General features: G+C 43.9%; 3 protein-coding genes and 3 non-coding genes across 6 annotated transcripts in view; 2 read left to right on the top strand and 4 right to left on the bottom strand.

The window, feature by feature from the left end:
- The window catches only part of nxn (nucleoredoxin), a 53,674-nt gene extending 41,891 nt beyond the window's left edge, over positions 1-11,783 (top strand). Inside the window, exons 5-9 of the mRNA XM_012837902.3 lie at positions 361-461; positions 1,066-1,172; positions 3,026-3,205; positions 5,080-5,204; positions 11,132-11,783. Coding sequence (XP_012693356.1) covers positions 361-461; positions 1,066-1,172; positions 3,026-3,205; positions 5,080-5,204; positions 11,132-11,314 — 696 coding nt within the window. The 3' untranslated portion in view covers positions 11,315-11,783. The remainder of the gene's footprint in view (positions 1-360; positions 462-1,065; positions 1,173-3,025; positions 3,206-5,079; positions 5,205-11,131) is intronic.
- A 713-nt stretch (positions 11,784-12,496) lies between these two features.
- mrm3a (mitochondrial rRNA methyltransferase 3a) lies at positions 12,497-16,645 on the bottom strand. Its single transcript, XM_031573131.2, has 4 exons — positions 15,964-16,645; positions 14,461-14,705; positions 14,189-14,356; positions 12,497-13,372 (listed from the first exon to the last, which is right to left on the bottom strand). The coding sequence occupies exons 1-4, from the start codon at positions 16,380-16,382 to the stop codon at positions 12,807-12,809; spliced, it is 1,398 nt and encodes a 465-aa protein (XP_031428991.1). The 5' UTR covers positions 16,383-16,645; the 3' UTR covers positions 12,497-12,806.
- Positions 13,489-13,624, bottom strand: LOC116221961. The gene has a single exon (XR_004164381.1). It is a non-coding gene; the product is annotated as a small nucleolar RNA SNORA15 (small nucleolar RNA).
- On the bottom strand, positions 15,357-15,492 carry LOC116221962. The gene has a single exon (XR_004164383.1). It is a non-coding gene; the product is annotated as a small nucleolar RNA SNORA15 (small nucleolar RNA).
- Positions 16,646-17,994: 1,349 nt separating the features above from the next.
- On the bottom strand, positions 17,995-18,130 carry LOC116221963. Its single transcript, XR_004164384.1, has one exon. It is a non-coding gene; the product is annotated as a small nucleolar RNA SNORA15 (small nucleolar RNA).
- A 914-nt stretch (positions 18,131-19,044) lies between these two features.
- Positions 19,045-21,823, top strand: glod4 (glyoxalase domain containing 4). The gene is made up of 9 exons (XM_012837937.3): positions 19,045-19,228; positions 19,425-19,474; positions 19,562-19,682; positions 19,799-19,943; positions 20,067-20,203; positions 20,799-20,885; positions 21,116-21,229; positions 21,327-21,413; positions 21,498-21,823. The coding sequence occupies exons 1-9, from the start codon at positions 19,139-19,141 to the stop codon at positions 21,561-21,563; spliced, it is 897 nt and encodes a 298-aa protein (XP_012693391.1). The 5' UTR covers positions 19,045-19,138; the 3' UTR covers positions 21,564-21,823.
- The last annotated feature ends 58 nt before the right edge of the window (positions 21,824-21,881 follow it).

Below are 21,881 nucleotides of genomic sequence, written 5' to 3'. Positions count from 1 at the left end.
CACACACACACACACAAGCACACACACATGCACACACACACACATAACCGCAGCACAAATGCCTGAGAGCCACGTAAGAAGCATTTTTAAGAGCTTTTCCAGTGCTGTTTATGCCCTTTGAATGGCTGAGGAAACAAAAGCCAATCGTCTTTCTGGAGTCCAGTGTGGGTGGAGGAGCAGGGGGTGGGGATGGTCAGAGATGCATTAGAGGATGCCGAATTAAAATAGAAAAACAGGCCAGGGGCTAGACTGACCTCAAGCCTCTGAAATGTACTGTGGCATTATCAGCTGCTGCTTTTAGTGGGTGGTTTTGTAACCTGTGTGTGTGTGTGTGTGTGTGTGTGTGTTTAACTCTTCTAGTGCCCCCCTTGCCGCAGTCTCACCCGGGTGCTGGTGGAATCGTATCGTAAAGTAAAGGAGTCTGGACAGAAGTTTGAGATTGTGTTTGTCAGCGCCGATAGGTAAGACCTGCCGATAATTCCTGACCTGCCTCAGGCTTGCGTTTGAAATGCGCAGCACACACGCTTGCTCACCAAACACCACCAGGCAAAACTCACTCCTCTCTCATGAACTGCATTTTAAATCGTTTTTCTTTAATCATACGCTTGTCTCCTTCAACATGTAAAGCTTGCCGTCTGTTTTCCTCTCCACGCCTATTAGCCGTAAGCAAAGTAAGTTGGTGTCAACAAGACGAACAGTATGCTAATTTAGCTTACCTCATCAGTGAAGTGATACTTGCCCTGTTGACAACAAACCTCCTGAAGCAGAGATGGGAGAGGCCCCAAGCCATTCCTCTCCTCTCCCATATACTGATCCCATGCTTCCAATCATACCACCGTGAACAGTGACTACTGTGTATTCCTGAATATATGCCAGTAGAACATGACGGTTTTGATTAGGAGGTGATGAGGTTGTCCCATGGGGAACACTAATTCAGTTTGACTTCTTTCCTCTCACTTCAGATGAAATGGACGGGTGAGGTGACAGTGTAAATGTACTGTGGTGCAACTCTTGGTAACCTTTCACGCGACAGTGACACGTGTCCTTGCATGTCCTTGTGTGCAGGTCAGAAGACTCGTTCACGCAGTACTTTAGCGAGATGCCCTGGCTGGCTGTGCCGTACTCAGATGAAGCCCGGCGGTCACGGCTCAACAGACTCTATGGAATCCAAGGTAAACCCACCACCGTGCCACTGTGGGAACATCCCTTCATGCCAGACCCAAACACCTACAGCATGAATCGATCCACTGCCCGTGTGAATCCTAGTGGACTCTGCAGCAGATGGGGATTTGGTTGGAAGAGATTTTTTCGGGGTGAAAAGTAAACCCTAATGTAGGCATCCAAACCCCGAGCTACCAGAAATAGCCTAACAACATGAAAGTGATGGTGTCTGCTTTGACAGCCTGCAATTGCATGTCCCTTCAGAATGGCGCTGTTGCTATAGACACCTTGTGGAATGTGCCTGTAAGGGTTCCCATCTGCTGCAGGGAGACGGAGATGGAAGCGGAGAGAATCATTGTTTGGCATAATGATGTGCTTTATGGGATGCCACAAGGCCAGTCTGTCCACTCACAGAGAAGCCAGCAGCCAGAGAGGCTTGAGGAATGTGGGACCGTAATCAAGTTTACTCCTCTGGCTCATTTTCTACCCTTCTCTTCTCTACCCTTCTCTTCTCTTCTCTTCTCTACCCTTCTCTTCTCCTCTTCTCTTCTCTACCCTTCTCTTCTCTTCTCTACCCTTCTCTTCTCCTCTTCTCTTCTCTACCCTTCTCTTCTCTACCCTTCTCTTCTCTTCTCTACCCTTCTCTTCTCTTCTCACTCCTCTCTTGCTCCATCATATTCTGTCTCTGTATGCTGGTTGCTCCACTCCACTCCTCTTACCCTCATTCCCCCCTCTCTTGGTTCCTTTTTCTCTCTTCATCTCTCTCTCTCTCTCCCTCCTCCTCCTCCTCGATCTCCCAATGGGGGGGAGTGGGGATGCTGTTTGGCTCTCTGCCTATCCAGACAGGAATGTGCGGTATGTGTCCAGAACAAGCTGATACTGCCCCCCACCCCCTATCACACACACTCACAGTCACTGTCTTCTCTCTCACTCACAGGTACATATACACACTCCCCCTCTGTTAATCTTTTTATCTGACTCTGACACACACACACACACACACACACCAACCACACCTTAGCTAGCCTGTGTCTGTCTCTGATAAGGGCTGTTAATACTGTGGTGAGATCCTTATCACAAAAGGGCTTTTGAGAGAGAAAGTGGTGAGAAGAGGAGAAACCCTGTTGAGCTTCAGACACAGCAGGAGTTTTACAGGCTGAGACCTAGAGGGAGAAGCCTGCGCGTGCGCGCTCACACAAAGGCACAAACGCACACACACACAAACACACACAAACACACACAAACACACACACACACACACACACACACAAACACACACACACACACACACACACACACACAAACACACACAAACACACACACACACACACACACACACAAACGCACAAACGCACACACATACACACACACCACGCAGCCATAAATCAAGCCTGGCTAAGTCAGGAAGCCCTCTGTGCCGGAAAACCACTGTCAGTGTGTGTGTGTGTGTGTGTGTGTGTGTGTGTGTGTGTGTGTGTGTCTGTTCCTGGTTCTTTGCCTGACACCCTGTTCCTCCTTTCCCTTCATTCCCTGTGTTTATTCCTCTACTGCTAAATAAAAGACCAGAGACACCATGCCAAGATGCTATATATATCACGCCAAGGCCACAGGTGTTTCTAATGCTTCTGCAGAAGTAGAGAGGCTGGTTGAATTTGGCTGATGCTGAAATGTGTGTTACTGGAATTGTGTTGCAGTTGAAAAAATATGAGGAAGAATCTTTATATATGTGTAACTGTATAACTGTGCAAAATATGATACTTTCAGGTACAAAAGTGAGTACTTTCTTTTGATGCGGAAAACGGGAAGAACCAGAAAACGTCTGGCATTCCCGACGCCCCGCTGACACTGTCGTTCCTTTCCTCAGGTATCCCCACTTTGATCCTGTTGGACACAGAGGGTCACATGATCACGCGGCAGGGCCGGGTAGAGGTGCTGAACGACCCGGACTGTCGGCTGTTCCCGTGGCACCCGCGGCCCGTGCTGGAGCTGACCGAGTCCAACGCCGTGCAGCTCCACGAGGGGCCCTGCCTGGTGCTGTTTGTGGGTGAGCAGCTGCTCCCTGTGACACCATCACAATGGCCACTGCTTTTGAGCCACAGCCCTCCCACCACTAAGACACCATGCAGACGGACTCTAGTTTGCCTGAACCCGGGTTCAGTTTTCACACCTATTTCACACCTACCCACTTTTTACATCGCGTGCACATGAACCCAGTGAATCCGATTGACTCAGCTGTATTACATCCCCCACGCCTGTTGGTGGCGCTTTGGTGCTACAGACAACTGAAGAAAACGGAGAAGAAGACAGGAGCATGCTATCAAAATAACATATGACAGTAGTTGAGCTCCAACTAGCAACGTTTAGCTTAGCCGCATAGCCTACATTTAATCTGCACAGTAACACATTATGGTGGTTTATAAAATCAGTGGTAAGAGCAGACTGTAGGTTAAGCGAAAAATAATCATATTTGTTATTGATAATAAAGAGTTTAGAACAGTGCAACAAAGCAATGTGCAACATGACATGTCTGAGTTGTTTAAATGCCTGTGCTTTATGGAGATGCTGAGCTTGAGCAGGAGAGACCACAATGCAAGTGCTGTGGATCCTGAATGTTTCATGGTTTACAATTGCTTCCAATTTCATGGTTTTATTACTAACAACAAATGTAGGCTATTGTTGAGGGCTTTGTCCTTCACGTACTGTAGGCTACCTCTGAAGTAACGTTAACGCTAGCTAGTAGCTATCGCTATCGTTGTCTGACAGGACTAAAGCTAACGTAACATTCATCTGTTTTGAAACTTCCGTCTATAATAAAAAATCTTTTCACGTCAGATTTGCTCATATAGGCTATTGCTGACACTTTTAAAAACTGTTTTTTGAAAAATGGTCTGATGCAAATAGATTAAACAGTGATAGATTAAAGTGTGGCTTGTTAATGTCATCCCTTTCCTAACAACAGATAGATAGATACATTTGTATTAATCCCGTTAGGGAAATTCACGTGGAAAAGGAGCAAGGTAATAGGAAGAATATATTTTTTTAAACTGGAGAGCTGTTAAAACTGGCTGCCAAACTCACTGCGCCATGGCAAACTATTCAGTTATTAAATAATGCCGGTTGTGTCCGTTGTTCTGGCTGGTCTAATGATGCGATCACGTGGGGCAATCGGATTAGGTATGCGGATAGCGTGCAGACGAGCAACCAACAGCAATCGGATTCGGAGGTTACTCACTTTGGACCCCCGATTCGAGGGAGTGCGGATACAGTGTGCGGATACAGTGCGTTCGTCTGCACGATAGGGCTATCTGTACTCGGGGTTCACCGGGTCCAGACAAACTAGAGTCCGTCTGCACGGGGTGTAAGTCAAGTTCTGGAGGAGCGGTCAGAGCTAATCCCATCCCCCACCCACCCCCCACCTCAACAAATCTCCTGTCAATCAGTCAGTGCCACAGTGCTGTTCAGAGTTCAAGCAAGGGGTGCTACCATACAATTGCAGCCATTATAGTGCGTGTGGAGAGGAACTGTATGAAATGGATTCAATTTCAGACAGACCATCTGCTCCATAAATTGAAAATGAACCAGAGAAAAGGAGGGAGGGGGAGTTGTTGAGGAGAGGGAGCCTGCCTGTAAAGATTAGAAATGATTGTTTTTAAAGGACACTCCCTCCTCTCATCGTCCTCTCCCTTGTTTCGTCTCAGTTCTCCTCTCACGCACACCCATATCCATACACTCTGTTATTTTCCGCACCTTCGTTTGCTCTTCCTCTCCGTGTTGCTTGACATTGCCTGGATTTCATTTTCATACTTCAGATTAAATTGTTGTCAAAAAGCAAATCTGCTCCCTCTTTCTCCCTTAGTTCTCATTAGACCCTTTATGAAAGTTCTCCTCATTCTCTGCTATGTCTCTCTGTTTCTTCAGACGCTGAGGAGGAAGGAGAGCTGGAACCGGCTAAAGAACTCATCCAGCCCATTGCGGAGAAACTGCTGGCCAAGTACAAGGCCAAGGAGGAGGAGAGCCCCCTGCTCTTTTTCGTAGCTGGAGAGGTGAGTGGCTGCTACTGGACATGTCTGCTGCAGCCGTGTGCCCTAGGAGGCTGCAGCTATTGTATGATGTGGCGTACAGAAAGCTGGCTGTTATTTAATAACGTATCCTGTTGTCTCGCTGCACTCCTCTGCAATAAGAGTAATACGTCACTCTTCCCTGCAGGGGGTTTTCTTCCTTCTCCATGTCTTTTTTTACCTATCTTTCCTTTTTACTTTTTTTTCTCTCTCTCTCTCTCTCTCTCTCTCTCTCTCTCTTACAAACACACACACACACACACACACTCACACTCACACACACTCTCTCTCACACACACACACACACACACACTCTCACACACTCTCACACAATCTCACACACACACACACACACAGTTTCTCTGTAGCACATGTGCAGCATCTGGGTGTCCTTGTATATCTTTTTTTATGGTCCAGGTATGACGGCCCATCTGTTCTCACCACATGCAAGGCGTCCTTGTGAAACGAGGACGTGCGTAACACTACTTGACGGAAAAGGAGCTGACGCAACTGCTTTAACGTTGCCTTGAATAAAGCTAATTGGGTTAGCATGTGGACAAGGGAAACCTTCTGCTAGATGAGAGCCCAGTGCATTGCATGGTGTTGGTTTCTGCCTGTGGATGAGGCCTATAGGGGAGAACACGTGAGTAGTGCCCAGTGCCAGGAGTGGCGTTACGTTTACTCTATACTCTGGGTCTGCTTCTGCTCCTCAAACAGCTGGCCTGCTTCTGTGTCACGCGTGACATTCGCATACACACTCACATAGCAGGGCACACATACACATTCCATATACACACTCACATAACAGGGCACACATACACATTCCATATACACACTCACATAACAGGGCACACATACACATTCCGTATACACACTCACATAACAGGGCACACATACACATTCCATATACACACTCACATAACAGGGCACACATACACATTCCATATACACACTCACATAACAGGGCACACATACACATTCCATATACACACTCACATAACAGGGCACACATACACATTCCATATGTATATATATATGTTCAATCTATATTTTTATTGTTTTTGTGTCTGAGAGCTGCTACCTCAATTTCGTTGTACTTGTGCAATGACAAATAAATATATTCTATTCTATTCTATTCTATTCTATATACACACTCACATAACAGGGCACACATACACATTCCATATACACACTCACATAACAGGGCACACATACACATACACATACACATTCCATATACACACTCACATAACAGGGCACACATACACACTCACATAACAGGGCACACATACACATTCCATATACACACTCACATAACAGGGCACACATACACATTCCATATACACACATGCGCATGGTCTCGCACACCCCCCCACAGAGACACACAACCACCCACACTAGCATTCATCATACGCACGGACAGATGCTCTCTTTCTTGTCTTTCTTTTCTTTCTTTCTGTCTGTCTGTCTCTTTCTCTCCCTCTCACTCTTCCTCCCTTACGCTCCAGCCCCCGCGCTGTGTCTGCGGTCTGCCCTGTGTTAGTGGGAGGAAGCCCCAGCGTTTCCATAACCCCTGTTATCTTGTGTTTTTCCTTCCTGACCTCTCCCCGGCTGGCTGAGTTAGCAGCCTCTGTCGCCATAATTACCAGATTAGCTCTCCCTCCCCTCCTCTCCTCTCCTCTCCTCTCTCTCACACGCTTCCCTCACTCATCTTTGATCACCTCTCTCCTTTCTCCCCCCTCCCCTCCCTTCACTCTCTCTCTCTCCTACTCACAGACACATATACACATAAGCCTATATGCTAGCTCAGCTGGCAGTCACAATTTCATGGAAGGCAGTGGGTTGCACAGTAGGGGCTGTCAGGTGTCTTGTGACACTGGTTTAGATTTTAGATGGGCTCTGCACAAATGTGCCGGCAGTGGCCCCCTCCCCCACCCAACCCCCCCTACACACACCCACAAACACACATACACACCTACCCCCCACCCATGGCTCTGTATGTCTGCAGGAGGGCTTGCCTGTTCTGACGCTCTAGAAATACCACTGACAGACAAACAAGGACCAAGTTTACATGTCAAACACGAGGAGGTCCGCTGAGACTTTCAGACTGTGGTCTCCTTCCTCCTCGGCAGTCTGGGATTGGGATTCCGTTCCACTTTCTTATTCTCGTTGATACACTTTTCCATACAATGCAAAAATAATTGCCTAATCATGACCCTGTCAGATGATCACAAGATGATCATTTTCAGTGTCTTCTTTCTTGTGTAGCTACAAATGATATCCACACACAGTGTAGAACCCTATGAATCATTTGGTGTATTTCAGAGCATTTTCTAATTTGTGGCTCCAAACAAGTCTTTCCATTTGTCCAAAAATGACTGAATAAATGAATGAGTGAATGCCTACACTTTATACGGTCATACAAATATAACACATAAAGTGCTTGTTTAGACTAAAAACGCTACAAACATGCATCGCAGAGGCTCCGTGTCATTACCGCCAACGTGTTGTATCCGTCCACTGTGAACCAGGACACTCACTACACGTCGCCTGTCTGGTGGGTGAGTGAGTCGACAGCACCAGCCCGGGGACTTCCCCATAACCCTGGGTGTCTGGTGGGAGTGCAGTCCTGCCCACTGAGATCTTGAATGCTGCTGTTGGGAGTGGCTGAGCGTAGGCCCAGGCCAGCTGCTGGGGTCTGTGTCCGTGTCAGTCAGTCAGGCAGCCAGTGTGTCTGCTGGGGTCTGTGTCCGTGTCAGTCAGTCAGGCAGCCAGTGTGTCTGCTGGGGTCTGTGTCCGTGTCAGTCAGTCAGGCAGCCAGTGTGTCTGCTGGGGTCCGTGTCAGTCAGTCAGTCAGTCAGTCAGTCAGTCAGTCAGTCATGCAGCCAGTGTGTCTGCTGGGGTCTGTGTCCGTGTCAGTCAGTCAGTCAGTCAGTCATGCAGCCAGTGTGTCTGCTGAGGTCTCCAGAGGACCGCCTCGGGTTCCTGTCCACAACCCACAGTGTTATTGTGGATCCTGATTTAACAGTAAAACTGCCTGTTGAATAAAACAAAAGGCTCACCAAAATCGTTGGTAATAACCGTTGCATTCCTTTTCTGGTTTATGAATGTTTTGGAGAGGGCGAATTTGAGTTTTACCACTGTAGATCACATATTAGATTTGTGATTACATCTCCGACCAGCTGATTGGCTCTGTTTGGCATTACCTTGGTTAGTCAGCTATAGTATAGTACTACATTTCATACATACCAAGCATTATTAACAGCACATTACAGATTCCCCTTTGCTTAGTCCATTGTCTGAGTACTCCATTCTTCTTCGGTGAATCTGATTTTTTCTGCCTTTCTGACAGCAAACAGACACATCCTGGTTTGATATTTCTAACTGTACCAGCTAGGCAGTGTGAAATTGTCAACGTGTGAGAGCCTCTCTGAGTCTCTCCCCGTGGACCAATGGGCACGGGCCTTCCCGGGGCGAACTGGCCAATCACACAGCCTTATCTTTGCCCGGCCTTATCTGATGGCTTCCGTCTGTGGAATGCAACAGTGGCACAATGGGCAGAATAAACCTGACACTGTGCAGCCGCTGCCATCGGGTAAACACACCGGCTCTTATCATGGCTACGACCTGAGCCTCTAACAGGCAGAGCTTTTGTATTCTGTTTTTTTTTTTTTTCTCTCTCTCCCTCTCTTTTCTTTTTCAGGCCAGGGCTGTAAAGGGGTGGGGGGTGGAGGCCCTGAGCGCCTCTCAGCTAAAATGGCCTCTTTTCAGTGTACACAAGGTTAGCAGCAATACAAAAGAAGATGCATGGCCCATCCTGGGGCAGTGGACAGCTGGAAAGATTAAATCTGCCATAGGAAAAGAGGGAGAGGGAGAAAGACACAGAGAGAGAAAGAGAGAGATGGGGGACTCTGGCAGTCTTCACATTTCTTGTCTTCACTGGGGGAAGGACCTCACACAACTCGAGTCATCTATACTCCTCAGATGGCGACGAGCCCTTCCCAACGCTGAAAGCACGTTTTTTGGCCACAGTGGTCTTATGACAGCTCTCATGTCTCCTAAGATGAAAAAGTCCCTCGCTGGAGCAGGCAGTGGTATGTGTGTGCATAGAGGGAGGGAGGGAGGAGGGAGGGAGGAGGCAGCTGATTTGAGTAACATCAGGAGTTACTCAGTCATCTACCAAAGATTCTCCTCTTTCTTTCCTTTTTGGGCTGAAAGCGAACCCATTGCTGTTCATGATTTAATAAAGGTCTCCCTTTGCATTAACACTTCATGTGATAGTGATGGATGATATGTGTGTTTATGTGTGTTTGTTTGTCATGGTGAAGAGGAACTTTCTGTAGTCTTTGAGGTGGGTGCTGCAGAGTTTATATTACACAGTGCCGATCTCTCTGTTCTTGCAACAAGTTGAGGTCACAGCCTCTCTGGTGGCATGCATGTCCTTTTTTGGTTGCCGTGCAGCCAGATTCTTGCAGTGAGTCTGCTATCTGATCGTGTGGTTTAATCCATTTCACCAGAGTTTATAGTTCTGCTTGACTCAAGACAGGGGGCGGTGGGAATTTGCTGAGATTTCCAGAAACAAACTTTAGTTTTACTGCCACCCTATGGTCATTTAAGATACTGCATGTCTTTTCCACAGAGACAACATGGTTATTTGAGGAATTTTGAATGGGGAAATTGGAAACGATGAAAGAATCTCTATTAACACTCCTGCATGGAAGCTCAGTCAGATATTGTTGGAGGGTCCTCACATTTCTACTTGAGTGTGAACAAATTCTTTTTTCTGTAAATGTTTTGAGGAGCCCTTTTAAGTGAGCTTCTTGAACTGTCTGACGCGTTAAGTTGCCTGTGCGAGCCTTGAAAGCATAACGTAAACAAACGATGACTCCGGATGACAAAGTTCAGTCCAGAGGAACCCGACCGGATCGGCCACCCTCCTCCAAGGTTTAAAATACAACTTCAACACACCAGTGCAGGCACGTGGCATGGGACACACAACAGGCACACTCCCCTACAGCACACGCACACACAAACATACACACACACACAAACACACACACACACACACACACACACACACACACACACACACACACACACACACACACACACACAGCTGAAACACTAGTGCTCTGAGGTCGCCTCCAGTTTAGTATTCCTCTGCCACAGTTCTTTTGAAGAGAGGGGGCGCTGATGTGTTCTTGCCCTGCTCTCCTTCCTGCCACTGTGGGGGAGGCGTGGGGCTAAAGCTCATAGACACATATATGTCTACGCCAAAGCTCCTGGGGCCTGATGGTCTGGTGGGAGGCAGGAGGAGGAAGAAAGAGCTCTCCGCATCCCATCCGACCATACTCGCTTTAATGAGAGACTCCCTTTGAGTCCTGCCTGCACGCTGGCTGGAGGCATGTGCTGTAGTCAGTTGTTTCTGGGCTGTTTTCATCCTCATTCACCAGATTGCTTTGATGTCAAAGGTGTTGCAGTATATCAGTATATTTTGAAGTGCTTATTTTTGATATGTATTAAATGTGTGTTTTGTGATTTCAAAGAGGTTAATAATGTGTTTTAAACAAAGGTTTATAATGTAGAATTACGTAAATCAAGTATCGTATAAATCAAGTATCGTTATACTACACTGATAAGGTAACAGACTATTAGCATAGCATTAGCACTATTGGTGTTCAAATGAAAAGGAGGATATCAGGCTCGGGTTGATGTATAAAGTTGGTATGATTTAGGTTAGCATATTTGTGTGTAACTGACCAGTATGTGTTTTATGTCTGAAGGTGTGAGTAGTGGGTACATTTGAGTTTTGGAGAGGATTATGCTACATTCTTAGTCTGCTGGATTTCAGAGATAAAATCTCTTCCACTCCTTTATAAAATGTATTTGTTGAATGACATTTGTCTGTGCAGGATGACATGAGCGACTCGTTGCGTGACTACACCAACCTGCCTGAAGCTGCCCCTCTGCTCACCATACTGGACATGTCAGCCCGTGCCAAATACGTACGAGACGTGGAAGAGATCACCCCCGCTGTGGTGGACCAGTTCGTCGGCGACTTCCTGGGCGAGAAGCTCAAGCCGGAGCCTATTTAAGAGCACAGAGGAACCTAGGATGGCACTAGACACAGAACATGACCTCCATCAACCCGACACCTTAGACCCCCCCCTCTACAGTCATTACAAGTCTCACAGATCTGAGTTCTCCATCTCAACCCTCATTCTTACAGACTGTTAAAGAACCTAACTTTATACTTTTTTTTTTTTTTTTTACTTTTCCCAGTCCTCTCCCTTTCCTGTGGTGCCTTGCATTGATGAATTGATGACAGCCCCAACCGTAAATTACAGATATCCTGTTACTTCTTTTAAGCATCCTTGAAGTATGTTTGTTTGCCTCTCTTTGTCTTGGTGTTTCATTATAAGGATTGCGTGATGGAATCCCACAAAGACCCAATGGACTTGAATTTCAAATGTTGCATATGTGCTTTGGCTTTTTTTATCAATGTGACTTTCCCTCCCTTTACTTTACTTATGTCCCAAGAAAGAATAAAATGATTTAAACAGATTTTAAGTTGATGGCTGTGTCTTACATAAATATTGTGCGAAACATTTTTTTGTACCTTCGCATATGAAAATGCTGCAAAATATGCACCTTACACAACTGTGCTGATGCATCTAGCAAGTGGTCATATATTCAGATTTCCTCACTGCATTTCAGGTTGTTTTGAAAATGGACATTATCATCTTTCTCTACTCACATACTTTATTCTAAGGGTTCACATACAAACGACTACAGTAATTGATCTTTATCCTGCTGCCTCATCTGTTGACTTAAAGTACATGAACAAGTCTCCAGTGGCATCTTCTAGGCAGATTTAGCTGCCATCTGCTGGCTGAATCAAATATAACACGAGTGAGGCAATGTTCAATTAATATATTGTGTTTAAAATAAACTGGTGTTCTACCTGGCCTCCTGTGGCTCGTCATGAGCCTTGGATTTGTTTAATAAAACTCAACTCAAACATGTAGTTTTTCAGTATGACCTTCACAATAGCTGCACTGTAAGTTCATCATCTTTGGGACATCAAGTAAACACAGAGTAGACCTGTTAGTGCATGTTTGTCCCTCACCAACTCAACAGTTCCCTAAGCATTTTGCTACAGCTCGGTTGGATCTCAGTAGGACAGGATTGCTGTTTACCTCACATCACCTTGAAGTAGAAAGTGTAAGGCTCAGACTTGAGGGGACTGACAGAATGCTGACACAATTACTACTTTGAAATATTACAACCACGTGATTTATATACAGTATGTAAATACGGATCATTATGTACAGTTACAATACTATACAAAGACAGAAAAACGAATATTTGCTCCACATACATTTGATTCACTTTTGTGGGTCTTTACAAAATGAAGTTATGGCATTCCATTATTTTTTAAGTCTGATGCATTTATCCTTTGTTTGTGAATATTTTTATTACAAGAGGGTAGAGATACCATATATCTGATTTATTGTGACTTGTGGGAAACAAGACAGGAGTGGAGTCCGTTTCAACTGTTTGAAAAGTGCTAAGTGCTGGCGGTGTTCAGTTTCTGACTCTCCTCTCAGGCCTCTCCAGTAACTTCAAGAGTTGCCTCCTGCCTTCAAACAGCAGAATACTGGCTGCCATAGCAGAGTTCAAGCTGTCCACGCCATGAGCCAAGGGCACATACAGTCGTCGACCATCCGTTCGCTCAGCCAATCGGAGCGACTCCAAGCTCAGTCCGAGTGTCTCTCCACCAATCACCAGTGCCGTGCCTCTCTGGGCCCAGGAGTCATGGTACAGCTTGGGCTCCACCTGGGGCACCTCATCTACCTCCTCATTCGAGTCGACTTCATCCTCAGAGTCCGAATCACTGTGGTCCTGGTCATAGCACTGTTGCTTCGCTCTCCTACTGCTCACCCAACCATAGTCACTTGGCTTCCTGAGCTGGCTGGATTGGGCGTCGACGTCTCTGACCGGGCTGCTGCAGTTGTCGGCCAGGTGCACAGCGACATCCTTTGGGAGGTGAGAAGAGACGTCGTCCCACGTCAAACTGGGGAAGATGGGGAGGCGGAAGTGTGCCCCCATCGCCGCTCGTAACACCTTGGGCTCCCAGATGTCCACGCAGCCTGTAAACACAAGTGGCAGTCATTACGCTAGGCCAGACACACCAACAGACAACACAAAATGTTCAAATTCACAAAATAGCAGCAGTAACAGGATCACCAGTCTGGTTAATGTCATATTATGTACTCAGTCTCTCTTCAGTGACTGGACAAAATGGCCTCAGACACTGAGTAGGTAGAGAGGATGAGGATTGATCTTGCACGGTGTCTGACTGCAGTTACTATTGAGCAGAGTAACACAGAATTCAGCCGTGCTTAAAAATGCATGCGATTTGAATTATAATTAGAACTAGGAGTAGAACTGCACTGAAGTACCAGGTACAGTCTGACCGTGTCCCTTAAGAAGGAAAACCAGGGGCAGCTTTTGTAAAGGTGTAAGTGTAACGGAGTTGAGTAAGTGTAATGGAGTTGAGTGTGTTCCCTTGTATTTTCCCCATCAGAGTGGTTTCCCTTTTTAGTTTGTGCAGTTCCTGCGTGTGCATTTTTTACTTTCTCGTGCTTCAGTAGGGAGCACAGGGTGTGGCGTAGGTGGAGCATGGGTCTGGTCCCATGCAAAAAGGACTAACTAGGAATGTTGGGAATGTCTTTTGACCACTGTGCAGCGGCAACGTCCTTGTGGATGAGGGAGGGAGTAAATAAAGGCCCAGTTGTGGCATTATGTTATTTCAACAACGCACGAGAGAGAGAAAGAAAGAGGGGGGGAGAGAGAGAGAGAGAGAAGGCAATCCTGTTACATAGTAGGACCTACAAGCCCTAAATACTATGGTTTGAGCATGAGTGTTAGACAGGGAAGATGTAGAACAGGAACTATTCTATTACCTTTGGAAAGTAGCACACGGTCACAGCCAGCAGCGGCAGCACTTCGTAGGATGGTGCCCAAGTTGCCAGGGTCACGGATGTTGTCACAAATCAAAGACAGTGGCATTGACTGAACTCGTTGATCCTTCGGAAATGCAAGCTGGTGCACATCTGGTCTTGAAAATATGGCTACAGGGTAATATAAAAATGAATGTAAAATCAATATAACAAGGTCAAAATCAATTTTATTTCAGTTCATCATGAAATTATAGGGCAATAAAATGATACAGTACCTATTACTCCTTGTGGGGCGATGAGTTCAGACCATTTCTTTATGTCTTCAAACTTGACTTTAACTAGGTTTGCTCGCTTAAGTTTGTCCATAGGAAGCTCACTGAGACGTTCGATCGAGCTGAAGAACAAGGTCTGGGGCTTGGCTCCAGCTGCCAAGGCATCACAAATGAGACGTCTCCCCTCGAGCAGGATCTTGCCTTGATGCTCCCGGTACGTTCTGGAGCGTGCAATGGTCACCAGCTTCCTGGAAGATGAAGCGGATAATGAATTAAGACACAGAGCCCATGCTAACCAGTCCTTCCAGGATTTCACTTTTTTTGCAATCAAAATGACAGATTTCGTTGTGTTCACTTCTAAAAACTTGCAAGAAATTGTGATATTTGTTTCTCTTTAACCCTGCTTAAACTCCACATATACAAAAACAAATGAATGGCAGATAAATTCAAACACACACAAAGCGAGAGAGAGAGAAAGATGATCTATACGAGTATTTTGGTTTTTAAATATTTTAAAAGTATTTTTATACATTTTTTGTTTTAGTGTGTTATGTCTTCATTTCATGCAATGGAGACATAAGGACATTCATTATAGATTAATCGTTTGATTTTACAGATGAGAACTTTCACAACCATATATCCATAGTAGAAAGTTACGGAAAAAAATTTGAAATAAAAGGTCATGCCTTGGTTTGAACTCTATTCCAAGAGCACAAGTTATTGTGCTATTTGTTCAACTGATTAAAGAAAACTGAACATAAAATATGATTATTGAAAATTAGTTCGAAAAATCGCGGAATTGTCATTATGCATGGCCAGACACACCAATAGACAACACAAAATGTTCAAATTCACATAATAGCAGCAGTAGCGGGATCGCCAGTCTGGTTAATGTGATATTATGTACTCAGTCTCTCTTCAGTGACTGGACAAAATGGCCTCAGACACTGAGAAGGTAGAGAGGATGAGGATTGATCTTGCACGGTGTCTGACTGCAGTTACTATTGAGCAGAGTAACACAGAATTCAGCCGTGCTTAAAAATTCATAAGTATCAGTAGAAATAATGGGCTGATAACAGTAAAGATCGTGTCCTTTAAGAAGGAAAACCGGTGCCATCATTTGTAAAGTGTAACAGAGTGTGTCCGTGAATTTTCCCATCAGAGTTGTGCTTCCCTATTTAGTTTGTGCAGTCCCTGTGTGTGTATTTTTACTTTCTCGATAGGAAAAAAATTAGTGTCGCGAAACAAATTGTAAATTTACAATAGAATTTGCAAATCGCGATTAACTGGAAATCCTGGCTAACGATACTCCTCGGATTTGAGGGTGAGTCCTACTGTAATACTGATCTAAGCGATTAACTGACTGTCGCTGGGAAATTTCTATACCTTTCACTGCATCTACTGTAAGGCCAAATCAGCCATGTATTGCATAATGAAATAGACACGAACAGGTGTAATACACGTAGTATTAGCTATGATGAAGGTTAACCCAAGCAGTTCACTTACGACAGTCGCTTATCGTCGGGCAGGGCTTTCTCAAACCGAAATCCATCCATTTGTTCGACCTTACTCAGAGGTCGCGATTCGTTACTTATTTTTGATTGTATGTCGTTGGACTGGGTCACTGTTCTGCCATGAACACGTGTTTTAGTGCCAGTTTCAATCTCATCTTTGTTGCTTTTCCTGGAATGTAACGTCCCTTTCTGATGACCATGCGTTTGATTAGTTTTAGTCAGAGTCTCTTCTTCCCCATCTGGATAGATCACCTTTACCGGTTTCCTCTTGAGTGCTCGCACATATCGCTTTGAGTTTACAACAGGATTACAATGTCCGTTCACAAAGTATGAACTTTGTCCGAATCTGAAGACATCGTGGCCCATGCGTCTCATGAAGGCCGCCATCTTTGTGTGAATTTGCATGTGCATGTGACGTAACGGTCATCGCTATATCAGTCAGCTCATGTAGGGGTGTTGTGTTTTTACAGGATGCGCCAATCCAGCAAAAGCAACATTTTACGACCTTCAGTTGTGTACATATATAATTTGTATTATGTTAATAATAAACACATATATTTCGGTTAATACATTGGCGTGCCCATGCTTGGATTGGTTATGCACAAGACTATTATTATCAGAAAGTGGTCTTGTCTGAATTAGTTGATAACAGAGTAAGCGATTGTTAGGCTGTGTAGTCGATTCAGCGACTTTGGATAGAGGAATCAACATTCACTGTAAAGTTGACTCACGGAGGCGTTCGACCGAGCTGAAGAACAAGGTCTGGGGCTTGGCTCCAGCTGCCAAGGCATCACATATGAGACGTCTCCCCTCGAGCAGGATCTTGCCTTCATGCTCCCGGTACGTTCTGGAGCGCACAACAGTCACCAGCTTCCTGGAAGATGAAGCGGATAATGAATTAAGACACAGGGCCCACGCTGACCAGTCCTTCCAGTCCTTCACTTTTTTTGCACTCAAAATGACAGATTTTTTTGTGTTCATTTAAAAAAAAAATTGCAAGAAATTGTGATTTTTGTTTCTCTTTAACCCTGCTTAAACTCAACATATACAAAAACAAATGAATGAGAGATACATTAAAACACACACAGAGAGAGACAGACATATTATCTATATGAGTATTTTGAGTTTTAAATATTTTAGCAATAGTGTTTTTGTTTTTATGTGTTCGTATGTCTTCATCTCATGCAATGGAGACATAAGGACATTCATTATAGATGTGTCATTTGATTTTACAGATTTGAGAACTTTCACAAACATAGTAGAAAGTTAAGGAAATTAAGTTGAAATAAAAAGGTCATGCCTTGGTTTGCACTCTATTCCGAAATCACAAGTTATTGTGCTACTTGTTGTACTGCTTAAAGAAAAGTGAACATAAAATATGATTATTCAAAATTAGTTGACCATTCCTGGCCTTATTTCGCCGCTATTCTTCTCATTTAAATTACCCTTCAATAGGCATCATGAATTTAGGAACGTTTTTTTTTTTTTTTTTTAAATGTCATCTCGGCTGAATAAACAATTGGACGCAACATTATGGCTTAAGTCTACGAATATGTTCGGAAACTGTTTACAATTTCCCAACTGAATACAAGGCAGAATAAAAATATGTAAGCAGTTAACCCGTTATGTTCACCTGAAACCAAAGGAGTGGGGAACAATATGAGCTACCTCCACGTGGTGTTCCCTGGACATCGTCCATGACGGCTATCGGCTCATAAACCAGTCTCTTAACAAACGAGTGGGACATCATGGTGGCAATGGCTAAGGCAGTGTGCATTCTCGAACATAACCTTATGCCCCCATCAGGTCAGAATAGTTACAATGTGTCAAATGTATGCCAATTTATGCAATAAGAGAAGATGCAGTGTCGCGAAACAAATTCGGTACATTTCAGATTCTGCGTTGGATTTGCAAATTGCGGAATCGTCATTATGCATGGCCAGACACACCAATAGACAACACAAAATGTTCAAATTCACAAAATAGCAGCAGTAACAGGATCACCAGTCTGGTTAATGTCATAGTATGTACTCAGTCTCTCTTCAGTGACTGGACAAAATGGCCTCAGACACTGAGAAGGTAGAGAGGATGAGGATTGATCTTGCATGGTGTCTGACTGCAGTTACTATTGAGAAGAGTAACACAGAATTCAGCCGTGCTTAAAAATTCATAAGTGTCAGTAGAAATACTGAACTGATAAGTCTGACCGTGTCCTTTAAGAAAAACCAGGGCCATCTTTTGTATAAGTGTAACAGATTAGAGTGTTTCCCTTTTTAGTTTGTGCAGTTACTGTGTGTGTAAAATGTCTATACCTTTCATTGCATCTACTGTAAGGCCGAATCAGTCATGAATTGAATAAGATAGACACTAACTTAGGTGCATACATGTAGTATTAGTTCTGATGTAGGTTAACCCAAGCAGTTCACTTACGACAGTCGCTTATCGCTGGGCAGGACTCTCAAACCGCAATCCATCCATTTCGAGGTCGCGATTCGTCACTTATTTTTGTATTGCATGTCGTTGGACTGGGTCACTGGTTCGCCATGAAAAGTTGTTTTAGTGCCGGTTTCAATCTCATCTTTGTTGCTTTTCCTAGAATGTAACGTCCCTTTCTGATGACCATGCGTTTGATTAGTCTTAGTCAGAGTCTCATCTTTCCCATCTGGATAGATCACCTTCACCGGTGTCCTCTTGAGTGCTCGCTCATATCGCTTTGAGTTTACAACAAAACTACAATGTCCGTTCACAAAGTATGAACTTTGTCCGAATCTGAAGACATCGTGGCCCATGCTTCTCACGGAGGCTGCCATCTTTGTGTGAATTAGCATGCCATGTCCATGTGACCAAACGGTCATCGCCATATCAATCAGCTCATGTAGGGGTGTTGTGTTTTTGCAGGATGCGCCAATCCAACAATAGCAACATTTTACGACCCTCCAGTTGTGTACATATAGAATTTGTATTATTTTGTTAATAATAAACACGTATATTTCGGTTAATACATTGGTGAGCACATGCTTGGATTGGTTATGCACAAGACTATTATTACCAAGTGGTCTTGCCTGAAATAGTTGATAACAGAGTAAGCGATTGTTAGGCTGTGTAGTCGATTCAGCAACTTTGGATAGAGGGATCAACATCCACTGTACAATTGACAGAAGGTAGACATGTCACTGAGGCGTGCATTACATTTCGTCTTTAAAGTAGGCGATAGAGGTAAAACCGCTACCTTCTATCGTGATGTTCTTGGTATGAAGGTGAGATACTTTGCTGTTTTACATGTTTTACATCAAAACTCTGCAGGCCTCCCTGGAGTTAGCAGGTTAGGATAATACAGAAGTAGGCTTCTTTGTTTGTGTTGCTGGTGGTCATCAGACGTATTTTTAGTGTCCGTAAAATACTATGGCTATAACTGAAGTAATGTGTTGCGCTTTTTTTGCGTCACACCATCAGATCTTGCGGCATGAAGAATTTGAGGAAGGCTGCAAAGCAACCTGTAATGGGTAAGTCCATCTGAAGTTATAGCAATGTGCTGTCATTATATTCTGAAATATACTTCATGCATTTCCTATTTTGGCTGTTTTTCGCAGACCATATGATGGAAAATGGAGTAAAACAATGGTGGGCTTTGGGCCAGAGGATGGCCACTTTGTGGCAGAGTTGACATACAATTATGGAGTTGGAGAATACCGGCTTGGCAATGACTTTCTGGTGAGCTTATACTTTTATAATAATTATGTGTTGGCTAGTACATACAGCTAAAACTGTGGATGTTATTGCAACAAAAAAACACTTCCCTAATTCAGTTCACTGTTTGTTCCATATAGGGTATTACCCTTCAGTCCAGCAAAGCTGTGAGTAATGCCAAAAGGCTAGGATGGCCTCTAAAGGAGGTTGGAGAGGCTCTCTACCTGGCTGAGGCACCGGGTGGATATCACTTTTACTTACTGGATAAGGAACAACCTCAAAGTGGTGAGGACACTGTACCTAACGTGAACCTCAGGGAGGAGAGCTCCTAACAGTAGTTGCAGATTGTAGGTTGTTTTAAACTTACTGTGGATATTCGCATATATCTGTGTGCTTATGGAGTTGCAGATCCAGTTCAGAAAGTGACCTTAGCTGTGTCAGACCTGCAGCGCTCAGTACATTACTGGTCCTCTCTCCTGGGCATGAGTGTGATGGAGAAGGATGAGACCAAGAAAACTGTGTTAATGGGTTTCGGAGAGAGCCAGGTCAGTTTATGCGTAATTCATTATATTTTCATAGAGAAGAAGGTGGACAAAATATACAAGGGAAACAATTCCTTTTCCTTTCTCTCTTTAAACTACTTCCATTGGAGCTGGTCTGCATATCAGGGATGCAAACTATCTGCAAAATGTGCTGTTTTTACCTCAAGATAGGTCATCCATGTGAATCGTATAGATCTGCAAAGAAAAAAAAAGGGGGGAGGGGGGTGTTCAATTCATCCAAGTCATCTGGGCAAGGTTTTTTCCTAGGATGGCAAATCAGAATCAGAAACGTTTTTATTGCCTACGTTTGTTTACACCTACCAGGAATTTTCTATGGTATATTGGTGCAAACAATAAACATACACAATAAACATATTAAGGTAATTTTACAAACATTCGAAAAACTATTTATAAAATATATTTTAAAAAATCACTCTTTTCACCCCTGATGAGTTTGCATCCATGGCATATGTGCATATTGCTGCTTGGGCATATATCTATGAATGTCAAACTAAAGCTACACAGCAAGTGTTACATTGAATTGTGAAATTAATGAAACTGTTTTTTGAAATGCAGTGCTGCTGATTCTGTCTTTCAGTGTAAGTTGGAGCTGCGTGACATTGGCGTAGCAGTCGACCATGCTACCGCTTTTGGTAGAGTAGCATTCGCATGCCCACGTGAACAGGTGAGACATAGGACACCTCTGCATTCTATGGATATTCAGTAACAATTCTAAAATATTAAGTTCCCTCAATTTTGTCAGTATGATTATTCTTGGAAGACAGGTTGTTTGTATGGATTTGATATTCAGAACTATTGTTTTTATTTACGTAACATTGACAAAGACAATCATAATATGGTGAAATGGCATATGCATTCATGAGTTTGTGACTGATAAAAACTCCTCATAATTAGTTGCCTGATATTGAAGCTGTTATGAAGAAAGAGAACCAGAAAATTCCCACTCCCCTGGTTAGCCTGGACACGCCAGGAAAGGCAACCGTGGAAGTTGTGATTTTGGCCGATCCAGTTAGTATATTCCCTCATTATCATTTAATTTCATTTGTAATTATTATTATTATTATTATAGTATGCATAACATGTTGTTACTACATTTAATTCACAGGATGGCCATGAGATCTGTTTTGTTGGTGATGAGGCTTTTAGGCAGCTCTCCATGATGGATCCTAATGGAAATGATTTGTTAGATAAGGTAACTAGCCTTGAGTCCCTGCAGTCAGCTCTTTTCTTTTTCAGAGAAAACTTTGTTTGCTAATTAGCAATTCTTCTTTTCCAGGCTATGGCTGATGACAAGAGTGATGAATGGTTTGCAAAGCACAAAAAACAGAAGGCCGCTGCCTAAGGTGTCTCTGGATATGTTAATTTCCTTATTTCAACAATAATAAAGAAATGTGCAAATAGGCATTTACAATGGCTGTACTTTGATTCTACCCAGAAAAAAAATCCCAGTTTGTTTATTGCTGAAATGCTTTCTCTTCTGTAGGCCTACTAATGGAAATTGTCTGGCTCATAATATATTTTAATCTCTCTGCCTACCTCACAGTGATTTACATGGACCACCTCCTCTATTTTCCTAAATAAAATCAACATATTATTTGGAAATGATTGTATGTATATGTCCCTTTTCAGAGAATATTTCTATCAATGAACTATACTTTAT

The sequence above is a fragment of the Clupea harengus genome, chromosome 9 (assembly GCF_900700415.2).
Source record: "Clupea harengus chromosome 9, Ch_v2.0.2, whole genome shotgun sequence".
NCBI lineage: Eukaryota > Metazoa > Chordata > Actinopteri > Clupeiformes > Clupeidae > Clupea > Clupea harengus.
The sequence above is the reverse complement of the archived record's forward strand: the minus strand, read 5'-3'. Positions and strand labels throughout refer to the sequence as shown.

What these genes read in the sequence shown, in the direction of transcription:
- glod4 (XM_012837937.3), top strand. Translation starts at nt 19,139, where the DNA reads ATGTCACTGAGGCGTGCATTACATTTCGTCTTTAAAGTAGGCGATAGA. An exon ending in GTGATGTTCTTGGTATGAAG is followed by an intron (nt 19,229 to 19,424) that starts GTGAGATACTTT and finishes TCACACCATCAG; the next exon opens with ATCTTGCGGCATGAAGAATT. An exon ending in GAAATGATTTGTTAGATAAG is followed by an intron (nt 21,414 to 21,497) that starts GTAACTAGCCTT and finishes CTTCTTTTCCAG; the next exon opens with GCTATGGCTGATGACAAGAG.
- mrm3a (XM_031573131.2), bottom strand. Translation starts at nt 16,382, where the DNA reads ATGCACATGCAAATTCACACAAAGATGGCGGCCTTCATGAGACGCATG. An exon ending in CCCGACGATAAGCGACTGTC is followed by an intron (nt 14,706 to 15,963) that starts GTAAGTGAACTG and finishes TTCATCTTCCAG; the next exon opens with GAAGCTGGTGACCATTGCAC. An exon ending in CGCCCCACAAGGAGTAATAG is followed by an intron (nt 14,357 to 14,460) that starts GTACTGTATCAT and finishes ATTACCCTGTAG; the next exon opens with CCATATTTTCAAGACCAGAT.